At 38.8% G+C, this 14,530-nt stretch overlaps 1 protein-coding gene across 1 annotated transcript in view; it reads left to right on the top strand.

Moving 5' to 3' along the window:
* The window catches only part of GDPD4 (glycerophosphodiester phosphodiesterase domain containing 4), a 61,805-nt gene that overhangs the window by 22,078 nt on the left and 25,197 nt on the right, over window positions 1–14,530 (top strand). Inside the window, exons 6-9 of the mRNA XM_006882928.1 lie at window positions 985–1,065; window positions 2,196–2,341; window positions 2,541–2,623; window positions 11,828–11,996. Of these exons, the coding sequence (XP_006882990.1) occupies window positions 985–1,065; window positions 2,196–2,341; window positions 2,541–2,623; window positions 11,828–11,996 (479 nt within the window). The remainder of the gene's footprint in view (window positions 1–984; window positions 1,066–2,195; window positions 2,342–2,540; window positions 2,624–11,827; window positions 11,997–14,530) is intronic.

Below are 14,530 nucleotides of genomic sequence, written 5' to 3'. Positions count from 1 at the left end.
ATTCTCCTTCTATCCTCCTTAGTCATTGTCCAACTCTCTGATGTATAACAAGTGATTGTGAAGACCATGGCCTGTTTCAAACGCACCTTAGTCTCCCTTTAATTTTAGTTTGGAAAATATTACTAGTTTTAATAGACCCCTGGTTATCCACTACAAAAGCAGCGCCCTGTCATCCATAGAGACTTAGAGAAGAAGCAGATTTCTATTCTTGTCACTGGTTTTCTCAGAATTGTTTCCTTAATGGAAACAAAAGAGAGTCAGCTGTACATTTGTTTTACAATAGAGTTTTCTCTCAACACCCCAACTGATGAGCCAGTAGGATTTTCTCTTTTAGCCTCTCTGTTTGCCATTTGTTTCTCACTGCCTTTGAGTCAGAACTGACTTGTACCTGACCCTTTGTTGGGTTTCCAAGACTGTAAATCACAGTAGAGAACATTGCCTATCTTTATCCTTTGGAGCCGATGGTAGATGCAAACTGCCAGAGAGTCACAGGCTTTAAGTTCTCAGCACAACTCCCTGTGGCCTAACCCACCAGTGCTGTCTTGTTCCTGAACTGGGGAGGAGATAGGACCTCTAGTGGTTTAGCAGTAAGGAATTGCATTGCCAACTCAGAAGTTTGCAGTTCAAATCCTCCAGCTGCTCTGTGGGAGAAAGGTGAGCAGTCTCCTCCCATGCAATTTGCATCCTCGGAAATGCTCTGGAGAATCAGTGTCAACTCAATGGTAGTTAACAACAACAACAACCAACAATAGGCAAGAAGACTGAATGGATAGTGGTGCCATTGTACATATGTGTATTTTTTTTTCCCTCTCTGTATGTGTGCGTGGAGGTTGAATTTTAAGAAATATTTCTGGAATAAGAACAGTTGAGGGAAGTTGGGGAAATCTGGTATGAAAAACAATGTTTTCGAATTTTGTAAATAAACCAATATAATTTTTTAAATGTCAATAACTAACCCTTTTCTTTTTAATTCCTTAAATTTAGCTAGATACAGAAAATTGATGATGATGACGTATTATGAGACAGAAACAATCAAGAGATGTCATATACTTACAAGGTTGAAAGGTTAGATTTGGAGATCTAGATTTGAAGGTTAATGAAGAATTAATGGTAACTTAAATGTGCAAATAGATACAATCTTCAGGAGTCTAAATATTGAATGTTGAATAATGATCAGAGAAAACAGGGTAGTAGACATTTGTGGGGGTTAAGAGAGGAAGAGAAAGAGGAAGGGAGAAAAGCCATGTTCACTGAGCACTGATTTTTTTTTTATTTCTTTTATTTCATTATTTTTTGTGTGTACCGTCAAATCAGATCTGACTGATACAGGAGGAGATTGTTCCTCCTTCTCCAGCAGAGCATCTGGTGGATTCGAACCGTGTACCTCCAAGATTGCAGTGCAGCTTCTTGCCACTAGGCCACCAGAGCTCACCAGAGCACTGATTTTTAAAATTTTTTTTTAGTAAAATAAGTGAAAAAGGTTTATTAGGGTAATAAGAAAGAGGAATAGTTAGTGAAAGATAGGCCACACAAAAGAAAAGTGAAAAGGAAAAAAAAGAGGGAAATGGGGTAAAGGACTTCTGTAAAAGACAGAGGTGACCCCAAACTTTATAGCATGCTATAAGCAGAGAGAGGATTGAACATCTGTTTTTGAGTCAACATTCAACTCTGTGACATAGTTGTTAGTGATGAAATAACTCCATTTTAAAGAAGAATATGAAGACCCAGTCAGGGTAGTCAACAGAGAGGATCAGACCCTGGCTTTAAACTCGGATTTCTGTCAGCTACTTGCCTTCTATTATACTGAATTGACTTAAATAAAAGGATGTGTTATGTTGATCTTTACAGGATTGAGGGCTTTCTCAGAATGAGCCAGGCTCTACCTCCTTCTGAGAAGCTGATATTTTACATTCCCTCTTCTTCCTTTCCTTCTCACTTCCTTCTCAATGTATTCCACCATCAGTTTGTTGTTTTGGTTTTTTTTTTGTTCCAATAAATGCTCTTGTAACCACAGTGCTTTCATATGCAAATCACCAAGTATTGTTGGGGAGGTGACAGAAGTAAATTAATCATCCCACAGAATCAGTGAAACTTGTGGCCTGAGTAATTACTCAGACTGGGATAGTTAGTATTGTGGGGTGGCTTTCAATCCCCTTTTTCTTTTTCTTACATCTCCCTTTCCCCAACTTTTTCAGCTCTGCAAATGGTGATTGGATTGCCCTTCATTATTATCCTTTTGTTTCTCTATGTGATGCCGCTGGGGATTCATTCTCCCTGCATCCAGGATAAGGAGAAGTTAGGGCCCAAGCCAATCGTCTTTGGACATAGAGGTGCCCCCATGGTAGGTCTGATGATGGAGAATAAGGGTGAGTACATGCTCACGTCGGGTAATGGGGTGGCAGAAAGGGACCTTAGAACTATAGGAACCCCTGGAGAGGAAAGGGAATGGCTGGAGACGATAAGAATAAGGAATTAATTGTTGAGGTTGAATTCAAACCCAGATCACCCGACTCTCATTCCATTTCTCTTTTCTCTCACAGATGGCACCTGAGAATACCATGATGTCTTTTGAGAAAGCCATTGAACAAGGGGCCCATGGGCTGGAGTCTGATATACACCTAAGGTAGGAAAGTAGCGGCAGGGGTTGGGATGGGGGCAGGAGAAGATAAGGCCAATAGACAAGAACAGGTCTGCCCCAAATTGTAGAGTGGGAAAGGCCTGTGTTTCTCTTGTGTTCATATAGTATATATGCATATCCCACACATATGAACTGCATCTCCCTTAAAAACCATAAATCTGTACCACTCATCCACATTCTCAATCATAGGCATAAGTTGAATAAAAGGAAAACACTCATCTTAACACACCACAAATTACATGCACACTCTAGATATGCCTACACACCAAATTTATCAACCATTCACTATATACCAACATTTGCCTTGGTAATTTATTTCACTAACATTCACTGGGCACATGCTGTTCCATTTCTTCTGAGTACTGGTATAAAGCAAATTAATAAGATTAATCTTATCTAAGAGATGTTCCTTACCAAGATAAGGACATGGCATACTTACAAATAACCACAGCATAAGACCATTGAATGGATGAGAATCCAAAGTCTCTGTAAACTTTTATTAAAATTAATAATAATAAAAAAAGAAAACAAAGCAGAACCTCAGAGGAGGAAAACGATGCCTCCTATTGTAGGATGGGTTTATTTTTTAAAAAAGAAAATAGTCACAGTTTATATTTTAGTTGGGACTTGAAGGAAAACTAATATTTTGTCTAACAAAGGAAAGGGTCATTCTTGGCGTAGACATCGACTTGATCAAAGACATCTAATTGAGAAATAACAATTTATAGATCAATGAACTAACATACATGAATACCAAAAGTTACATGCTTTGTGGGTTACATTCATGGCTGTTGTGTGAGGCAGAGAACCAAAATGAACATTCTGTTTCACAGATAGAGGAAACTAGTTTGAACCTGGGTCTGAAGAAGTGAAATGCTCAGGTCATATGGCTATAATGTACACGATAAAGGCAGGATGACTTCAGATCAGAATTCTTACCATTGCCCCAAAATGACATCTTTTCAATGTAGAATATTATGAATTACAGTTACAGTTGGATGTTCTAATACCCAGTGATGGGTTTACTGGTGGAAATATCTAGTGGTTATGGACATGAATGAACCAAAGATGCTGAACCAATGAATTCCTGACACATTATCTTCCTTTCTTCTTTCACTGCTGTCACTTCAAATTTGATGGCGGTGACTTGTCAACCCCTCTGCTTCTCTTTTGGCATCTTTATTTCCAATGGTCTCCTACTCTATATCCTTTCACCATCCATATTCATGGCTATATTGTTGTTACGTGATTCAAGTCGGAATCAACTCATAGCTGACCCTCCAGCAGGTTTTCAGAGGCAGTAAATCCTATGTAAGGAGACTTTGCATTTGGTATATATGGCCTTAGCACACCAGAATTTTGGAGAGCACAACTATAGCAATGCAGAGAGGAAAATTGGCAGGAATGTAAATACTTACTAAGGAAAGAAGTCTCAAATCAGTGAATTGTTGCAGTAAATATTAATGTTCTCTAAATAAATTTAGTCTTTAGGAAATAAAACTCTTTTTCCAAGTGCTTCAGTTTAGAAAGTGGCTAAAACTAAAGCAAAACATTAACAGTTTTTTATCTAATCTATTAACCCTTTATTATTATACTTAGCAGCTACAGAAATAATACCAATTCCACACTAACTCTTCTAGAAAATGAGAGAAAATACTCTCCATTCAGCTTATGCAGCGTACTCTGGTATTTAAACGAAAGAAAGACATATTTAGCAACCAACAGACCTAATTTCCTCATGAACTAAATGAAAATCCTAAAGAGAATATTAGTAAATAGAATGAATGAAGATATTAGAAGCATGATCCAGCACATGCAGGAGGACTGCATTTTATTTCAGCGTGCTAAGGGGGCTCTGATGACCTGGTCTGCAGGGAGTTGTGCTGCTAATCCAAAGGCCACTCTTCTTTGGCAGTTTGAATCCACCAGCGGGTCTCTAGGAGAAAGATTGGCAGTCTCCTCTTGTACAATTTACAGTCTCAGAAAACCAAGGAATTGTCAGTTATAAATTCAGACTCGATGACAATGAGAGGGAAAAGCAATTCAGGATTAGAGGAAAACTCTATGTAATCTGCCTTATTAATGATTTAAAGAAGAAAAACTATAGTCACGTTTATTAGTGCAGCAAAAGGATTTAATAAAATAACAAATATCTTGATTAACTAGTGCAATCGTAACATCCAACTGTGAGTAGCTTTGAAGAACAAAATAAATTGGGTTTTCTTCGCACTCTGGAGGCTAAAAATCCAAATCAGAGTCTTAGTCATGCCTATTTCTTCTTTGTAGATCGTCTTAAATGTTCATGGCTCCTGGCCTTGAAATCAGTCTTCACATGACATCAACATGTGTGCATGCATGTCTCTGTGTCTTTGTTGCTTTTTAGATAACTCAGAATTCAGATGGTTTAGGATCCATCCCATACACTCTCATTGCCCTGAAGTTGGCTCTGACTTGTAGCAAACACTCCAAAGGGTTTCTGAGGCTGTAATTCACTTGGAAAGAGATGTGCCATCTGTCTCCTCTAGAGTGACTGGGATTCAGACTTCAAGAGACTTGAGGCCTTTGGGTTATCAGTGCAATTCTCTATAAACTAATTCCACCATAGCTCCCATCCTACACTCTTTTTATCATTCTCTTACTCATGTCTGTCAAGTTGGGATGAGTTTATAGCCCCCCCCCCACATTGAGTTTCTGAGGCTGTAAATTGGAAGGAAGCAGACTGCCCATCTTTCTCCCCTGTAACGGCTGGTGCATTTGAACTATCAGAAAGGCAAAACTTTGGGTGAGCAGTGCAATTTAACAGAGTAAACCTTATCCAAGCAGAGCTCCCTTATCTTACATTAATGTTACGTATACTGATCAATTGGTTTCACTGAAGTAGATTGTAATATTGATGGTTATTATGATACATTATTAACCACAAGTAGAATTGTCACACTTATTTTGGGAAGACATCATTCAATTAATAGAATTCCACCCTTTGAAATACCCCAGATTCATGTCCTTCCCACAGGCAAAGCACATCCATCCAATTACATCATCATCCAAATCTTAATCTACTAAGAGAATAGGCCCTTAACAAGGAGCCCAACGTATGTGAGATGAAATGTGGCCATCCTTACCGAACTGAATAAGTGCTCTCTGACTGCTCTTTCTCCAAGATATATCTGTTCTTTGGACAGTCCATGGGATATGCAATACTCTTCTCCAGAGCATAATTCAACAGCATCAGTTCTTTTTTTTTCTGTCATCCTTATTCATTGTCCAGCTTGCAGAGACATAGGAAGCAATTGAAAAGATTATAACTTGGATCAGGTACACCCTATTGTTTAAACTGATAACATTGCTTTTCAGCACTTTGGAGAGGTCCTTGACAGTAGATTTTCCCCAGTGCAATATTATCTTTTGATTTCTTGACTGCTCTACCAAGAGTTTTGTTGATAGTGAATACAAGTAAAATAAAATTGTTGACAATGTCAAACTTTTCTCCATCTATCATGATGCTGTCTATTGGCCCAGTGGTGAAGTTTTTTTCTTAATGTTGAGATGCTGTTGTCTTCAGCAGCAAGTATTTTAAATCTTCCTCACTTTCAGCAAGCAAGGTTGTGTCATTTACATAGCACAAATAGTTGAGGAGATTGTTGCTAAGTCTTCCTTCAACCCTGATGCCACATTGTTCTTCATAAAGTTCAGCTTCTCAAATGATTTACTCAGCATACAGATTGAATACATATGGAGAAAGGATACATCCCTGGTGCACACTTTTCTTGATTTTAAACCTTCACTACATGGATTAAACACTAGTTCCTCCTGCTCTGTTCAGACTACAGCTTCTTGGTCTAGGTATGTTATTGTTGTTGTTGTTATGTGCCTGCAACTGATAGCAACCCTATGTACAACAGCCTTAAACCCTGCTCTATCCTGTGATAGTCTTACTGTCTCTGTCACAACTACCCCCATTACCTCAGTCACTGAATCAATCCATCTCATCGAGGGTGGTCCTCTCCTGTCCCTCCATCCTCCCAAGCATGACATCCCTCTCCAAGGACTGTCCCTCCTTGCAACATGTCTAAAGTACATCAGATGAAGCTTCAGAATCCTTGCCTCCAAGGAGCAGCCTGGTTTCACTGTCTCTAAGATGAACCTGTTCATTCTCTTAGCAGTCCATGACATATTCAATACTCATCTTCAACACCACAGCTTAAAGGTATCATCGGTCCTAGGTATAGGTTTCATTTAAGTATAATTAAGTATTCTGGGATTCCCATTCTTCTCAATGTTAGCTAGCTATAGTTTATTATTATCCAACACAGTCATATGCCTTTGCATAGACAATAAAACACAAATAGACATTTTTCTATTATCCACTCAGGGCCTCATCTCACCATGCCACCATAGTACATCAGCCAGAACTGGAAAGAGCTATACTGTGCCATGATATTTGTATGCTTGATTGTTTCTGTGTTTTGCTATTAGAAATATAATATCTATCTGTCAGTTTGTTGCATAGAGGGAGTGATTTTCATGCTGCTACTTATTCTATAGCTTAGGTGTGTATATGATTGCTTATCATTTGCTCTTTTTTGTACAGCACTTGTCTGTCATTTTACTGCCCAAGAGTAATTTGTGGGTTTGCTGTGCCACTGGAAGCTGTGCCTCTAGTATTTCAAATGCCAACAGGGTCACCCATAGTGGATAGGTTTCAGTGGCACTCCCACAGTAAGACAGACTAGGTGGCAAGATTGAGTATCCACTTCTGAAATAAACAGACCTTCAAAAACCTTGTGAACAATGGAGGAACATGGGTAGCTATAGTATTAGAGCTACATCCAGATTGAAAGTCACCCAAAAAATGAGGAGAAATGGTTGCAGAGATGGACAGGCATTGGCCACTTTGAATCAGACAATCATGGTCTCCCGTGGCGGTAATGAAAAAATTGAGGCATGATAGTGTTGCATTCATAGTTAAAAAAAACAAAAAACAAACCTATATAAAGATCTGTCCAGAAGCAAAATTCTGTGAGTGATAAGATACTATCCACACATGTACAAGGAAGACCTGTTGATACAACTATTATTCAAATGTACACACCAACAACTGAAGCCATAGATGAAGAAACTGAGGAATTCTTACAGTCTGAAATTGACCAAGATGCATTAATAGTAATTGTTGACTGGAATGTGAAAGTTAGAAATAAAGAAGGAATGGCAGTCGGAAATTAGTCTTGGTGGCAAAAACAAGGCTGGAAATGAAATTCTTTTTCCCCCTCCTATACAAGATTATGTAACTTCCTCTTTGCTAATTTGGATACCTTTTATTTCTATATCTTGAATTAATGTTCTGAATCGGACTTCCAATACATTGTTGAATAGAGGAAGAGTGTGATATAGGGTTGTCATGGTTGTTATGTGTCATCAAGTTGCTTGTGACTCACAGTGATCCCATGTACAAGAGCCCTGAAACCTGCTCTATCCTGTGCCACCTTTACTGTCTCCAACACACCTCCCCTCATTACCCCTGTCACTGTATCAATCCATCTCGTCGATGCTCTCTTTCTTTCTTTCTCCGTCCCTCCATCCTTCCAAGCATGATGCCCTTCTCCAAGGACCGGTCCTTCCTTGCAACATGCCCAAAGTATCTCAAATGAAGCCTCAGAATCCTTGCCTCCAAGGAACAGGCTGGCTTCACCCTCTCTAGGATGAACTTGTTTGTTCTCCTGGCAGTCCGTGGTATATTCAAAACGGTTCTACAGCACCGCAGCTCAAAGGCATCACTCTTTCTATCATCGCTAGTCATTGTCCAGCTCCCTGACACATAGCAAGCAATTGCAAAGATTGTAGCCTGGATCAGACGCACCTTAGTCTCCAGACTGATGTCATTGCTCTTCAGTACTCTCTAGAGATGCCTGACAGCTGAGTTTCCCAATGCAATTCATCTTTTGATTTCCTGGCTGCTGGTATCAAGAGTGTTGATTGTGGAGCCAAGCTAACTAAAGCTGCTGACAATCTCAATCTCTTCACCATCCATACTGATAAAGCCAATTGGCCCAGTGGTGAGAATCTTTGTTTTCTTGATGTTGAGTTTCAATCCATATTGAAGGCTGCAATCCTGGATCTTCTGGAGCAAGTGCTTCAGGTCCTCCTCAGTTTCAGCAAGCAGGGTTGTGTCATCTGCATAATGCAAGTTGTTGATGAATTTTCCTCCAATCCTGATACCACATTACTTCTCATACAGCCCAGTCTCCTGGGTGATCTGTTTTGCATATAGATTGAAAAGGTATGGAGACAGAATACATCCCTAGCATACACCCTTCCTGATTTTGAACCATGTCGTGTCTCCTTGCTCTGTTCTATTAACTGCCTCCTGTCTGATTCCTGTTCACAGAACAAATTCTTTCAGTCTCTTATTTACATTATTTTGTTGAATGTTTTTATCAGAAAGGGTATTGATGTTTGTCAAAGGCCATTTCTGCATTGATTACTATGATGATGTGGTTCTTTTCCTTTGTTGTATTTACATGATGGATTATTCTGATGTTTTTCTTATGTTGAGCCACCCTTGCATACCTGATATGAATCTCGATCATAATGTGTGATTTTTTAAAAAAAATATGGTATTGAATTCTGTTGCTGGGATTTTGTTGAGAATTTCTTTGTCTATGTTCATGAGGGATATTTGTCAATAATTTTCTCTATTAATGGTATCTTTAACATTGGTTTGATTTCAGGGTTATAGTTGCTTCACAGAATGAATCCAGGGAGTGTTCAATATTTTTCTATCTTCTGAAATAGCTTCAGTGGAATTTGTGTTAGCTCTTCGTCGAATGTTTGGTAGAATTTGCTGGTGAAGCTGTCTGGGCCAGGATTTTGTTGTTGTATTTGAGAATTTTTCATGACTTGTTCAATTTTTTCTTTTGTAATAAGTATGTTGACATTTTATAACTTTGTTCTAGTTTTGATAGGCAGTACATTTCTAAAATGTTGCCCATTTTCTCTAGGTTTTCAGATCTGTTGGAGTATAGTTCTCTATCCATCACTCACTCCTCATTCATTCACTGCTGTATAGTTGACCCTTCAGGGTGACCTTTCACTGAGTTTCTGACCCTGTAAACCTTAACAAGGAGGAGACAACCCATATTTTTCATGTAGAGCCACTGAGAAGTTTAAATATAATCTTCTCCTTTGTTAGGCTTACCAGTTGCTATTGCTTTCATAAGTCCTTTCAACGAACTAACTTTTAGTCTTATTAATTACTTTTATTCCTTTGTTGTTGTTGTTTTCAGCTTCATTTACTTCAGCTCTAATATTTACTATTTTATTTCTTCTGTAGACTGTGGAGTTTACTTGCTGTTGCTTTTCTAATTGTTGAAGATACTGAGTTAAGATGTTGGGCTTGGTTCCTTCTCATATGTGCATCTATTTATTTATATGTACATATATTTCTATAAATTAACCTGTACTTCATTGTCTTTGTCCCAGAGATTTGGGTCTGTTGTGGCCCGCCAAAAGAACAAATGAATCTGTCTTGGAGGAAGTACAACAAGGGTGCTTGGTCCTTAGACACAAGGATGATGAAACTTCATCTCACATACTTTGAACGTCTTATCAGGAAGGCTCAGGCCCTGGAAGAAGACCTCATGCTAGGAAAGGCAGAAAGTCAGCAAAAGAGAAGATCATCAATGAGATTAATTGGCACAGAGATTATAACCATAAGCTCAAGCATGTGAGAGATCCTGAGGATGACACAGGATAAGATGAGGTTCCAATCTGTTAGTCATAAGGTTGCTATGCCTTAGCAGAGTCAGCAGCACCTAACAACTTAATGCTTAATGCTTCCTCTTGGATATTGATTGCAACAGTTCTATATAGAAGACAAAAGAGATTTTAAAACGTAGACACCAATTCCTAAAAATAAATAGCAAAAAACCAGTACCCAAACCATGTCTACTGATATCATATGATATAAAAATCTAGAAATACTCAGGACAGACGCTTTGATAGGTGTCAGGGGTTGATCTGTTTGGAATTGGCTAGCCGATATTTTCAGTGTCACGTACATATTTTATGTGCAGTAAATTCTAACTTCTGTGATGTTAATGAGGACAAATTAAAGGCAGTCATGTAATGATATCCTTATTGCCCTGATGTGATATGATGTGACCAGACAACCAATCCCAAGGGGTCTAGGGTTGAAAGTAACACTCTTAATCAGTTCACAGCCCTGATAAAGGAAGTTTTCCTGGAGTATAGTTTCTGTCTTACAAGAAATAAAAGGACAGAGAAGCAAGCAGAGAAGGGGTGGTATCACCAAAAAGGAAGAGCTGGGAGCAGAACACATCGATAGGACCCAGGTTCGAGTACTGGGAAACTCCTATAACCAGGAAACACAGAGAAGGAAAGTCTTCCTTTGGAGCTGGCACCCTGAATTTAGGTTTTGATACTCCACTTCCTAAACATGTCTCTGGAAACTCTGTGAACTTTGATAAAGGGCAATAGTTGTAGAGGGGCTTTAGGCCTTTTGTTCATAGGGTCACTATGAGTCGTGCTCGACGTGAAGGCAATCAGCAACAAACTATGAAAGAATTATGTTTGCCAGATCTATCCACTTGTGGTATCTCTGTTTCAGCACTAGATAGCTAAGACAGAGAATGAGTCAGAAAAAGTCAGAGCAGTTGTGTAGATAGCTGCTTGCTGTGGTTCCTTGAGATTCCTACTTCAACTCATTTTACTCTCAGGCCACCGCTATACTTATTGTTGGAAATCTCTTGGCTAGAGAATCTATTCTTTCTTGATTATTATAACTAAAATAAAACCTCATTACCATCCAGTCAAAACCAACTCATAGCTGACCTTCCAGCAAATTCTCAGAGAAGACTGCCTATCTTGCTCCTGTAGAGCAGCTAATGGTTTTGAACTCCTTACTTTCATGTTTGCAGTGTGACTGCTTACCCACTAGGTTTCTAGAACTCCCTATGATTATTCTATATCGTGATAAAATACTGATTCCTAGGCCAGGAAAATACTAGCATCAAAGTATAAATGAGTGGTACTCGGTGCTTTGCTGAGATTTGCTTGGGAGGAGGAAGCTCTAGTAAGTCTTGGAAAACTGGTGTGCTTGTCAGGATCCTCTCCGTCAAGACGACAGCATTCAATTGATCCACACTCACCTCTTTTCCCCTCTACTTGTAGTTACGATAGCGTGCCTTTCCTCATGCATGACCATGATTTGAAACGAACAACTAATATCAAAGAGGTGATGCCTAATTTGTCCTCCAATAGAAGTGACTCCTTCGAGTGGAATTTTCTGTCAACTCTGAATGCAGGCGAATGGTTTTTAAAGGTAATAGAAGAACCACAGGTAAGACACATTTCCCAGTTCATCAAACTGCTTCCCATCTCTCTACATGTGCTTCTTCTTTTTGAGATGCCACTAGCAGTGAAGTCAGGTAAGTGTACATACAATTTTATCCCAAATCCATAGTAGAGTTAGAGCATTGGCAAAAGAGGTCTTTGTAGTAATTCACTCAGTCCACTTGCTGCTTTTCACATTTGCGGGACAGTCTTACTTACTCTTGTAAACTTACTCTTGCCATATGATTCTTTTTACTCAAACATTTCTTAAACTTTTGTTGTTGGATGTTTTTTTTTATTCCCCTACTAGTTTATTTACAGAATTCAAAACCAAATTCTTTCCATTTCCCTCAGCCCCTCCCATCTGTTGTTATTGTTGATTGCCTGCAGTCGAGCACGACTCATAGCGACTTTATCAACAAAAGGCTGAATGAAGCCTTTCTATAACTATCATCATTTCTTAAAGTTCATAGAGTTTCCAGAAGCATGTTGTTTAGGAAGTGGATACCACTCCTGCTTCCAAACGTGGCAGGTGGGTTCAGTACTATAAGAAAGACGGCCATCAAGAACCCTCCAAGTCTGGAACAAATACTCTCCTTTGTCTCAGCACTTGAGAATAGAACTGGCAGACAGGAAGCCATTGGCACCAAAGACATGATGCCAAGGGGGCAGGAGCCCTCTCCCTTTGCCTCCATACATCATGGGGACTGGGACGGCACATCCAACCCCTGTCAAGAAAAGGAGGGTTCATAAACTCTTACAGTATGCCTACCATGTACATACCATTTTTCCAAGACATTTTTAGTAGTACATAGTTTTATGTATGAGAAATACTTGAAACATAATTATTCTAGCTTTCTTCTTTTTGTCATTCAACATATATTTGTTGTATACATGCTGGGCACTAGAGCATGGAATCTAATAGTGAATGAGCATACACCGGTCCTAATAGAGTTCACAGACTCTGTTAAAAGAGAGACTCTAATATAAGAAAGAGACAATTATCACGCATCGTGCTAACTACTAAGGAGAGTTAATTTCCGATTGCTTCAGTACACAAGAACAACTTCTGAGTCTGATGGATAGTACCAAAAAGTTATAGAAGAAGGAGATGTGCATGTCAATAATGTGTGATAAAATTTAAAGCAAGAGCTGTGTAACATGTACTTTTAAAGTAAACATAAATACTTCTATTTGAGGAGGTTGGAGTATACTTTATGCTGAGGGAAGATCACTAAGGGAAGTCCTTGCCATTAGTATGGGGTGTTTCAGAGCTTATAGTATCATAGAGTAAGAGGTGGGGGTTGAGGTGGTACATGTATGTGCATATAAGAGAGAGAGAAAGAAGAGTTAAAGGGAGAAGTGGAAAGGAGGTAGAAGACAGATTGTGTTCTGCACATTCAATGATTTATTCATTGCAAATACCTTTTATAAGAAACATAAACGCAGGCTATACTCATGGATCTCACCTGATGGTATGCATAGGAATCAAATTGATTACATTTGTGGAAAGATTATTACAGCAGTTCTTTAAAAATAAACTTGTAAATTATCTTTGAAGATTTTAAGCGCATAAAGTAAAATGTTACATATGCATTTGATAAAGTTCAAGCCTTCTTTCTCAAGAGAGATTAAAGAAAACAAAACACATTTCCAGCTTGAATAAAACATCTCCCAACTTGTCTTATGGTTAGTATTATTCCAAGTGATCAAGGTTCTGTAGTAAAATATACTAATGTGAGACTTTGATTTTTAAAGTAAACGTATCAACAGAATTGCTGTGAGTTAATTCTAACTCGTAGTGACCCAACAGGACAGAATAGAGCTGACTGTAGGATTTCTAAGACTGTAAATCTTCATGGAAGCAGACTGACAAATCTGTACTGTGGAGCAGTTGTTGAGTTTGAACCACTGTCTTTTTTGGCTAACAGTCAAGCTCTCAATCACTAAATCATCAGTACACCTATGAACAAGATAGACAGTGGCTATTTGTGACTAAGATTTCCAGTACAATATTGGATAAGAATGGTGATAGTTGGAATTATTGTTTTGTTCTCAAGGGATACATACTCATTCTTTCTGCACTGAGTGCAGAAAAACTGTTGATTCAACATATGTACCTTTAATTATATTGAGAAATATCTTTCCTATTCCTAGTTGGCTGAGAGTTTTTGTTAGGAAGGGTGTAGGATTTTATCAAATTTTCTCCATCAATTAAGATGAGGCCTTGAACACTAATGAGCGAAGACCAGATGGGTTGTGGGAGGATGCCAAAGATATCATTCAGGAAGAGTATAAACGGTCATTACAAAGACAGAAGAGGAAGAAAAGACCAATATGGATGTCAGAAGAAACTCTGAACACTGTGGCAATTGGACAATTAAAACAGACATTCGGATGGCGGGGAAGAAGAACAAACTGGGGAGGAGGGTGGAGAGAATGGTGCGGCAATGAAGGAGTGAAAGCCCAGAATCCCTGTGAGTGTTCATTGAAACTAATAAAATGTAATAAAAAAAAATAGTCACTCTCAAACTGCCTCAG

The sequence above is a fragment of the Elephantulus edwardii genome, unplaced genomic scaffold (genome assembly GCF_000299155.1).
Source record: "Elephantulus edwardii isolate Elephantulus edwardi_28Jun2011 unplaced genomic scaffold, EleEdw1.0 scaffold00025, whole genome shotgun sequence".
NCBI lineage: Eukaryota > Metazoa > Chordata > Mammalia > Macroscelidea > Macroscelididae > Elephantulus > Elephantulus edwardii.
Note: the sequence above shows the minus strand (reverse complement) of the source record. Positions and strands in the feature narration are given on the sequence as shown.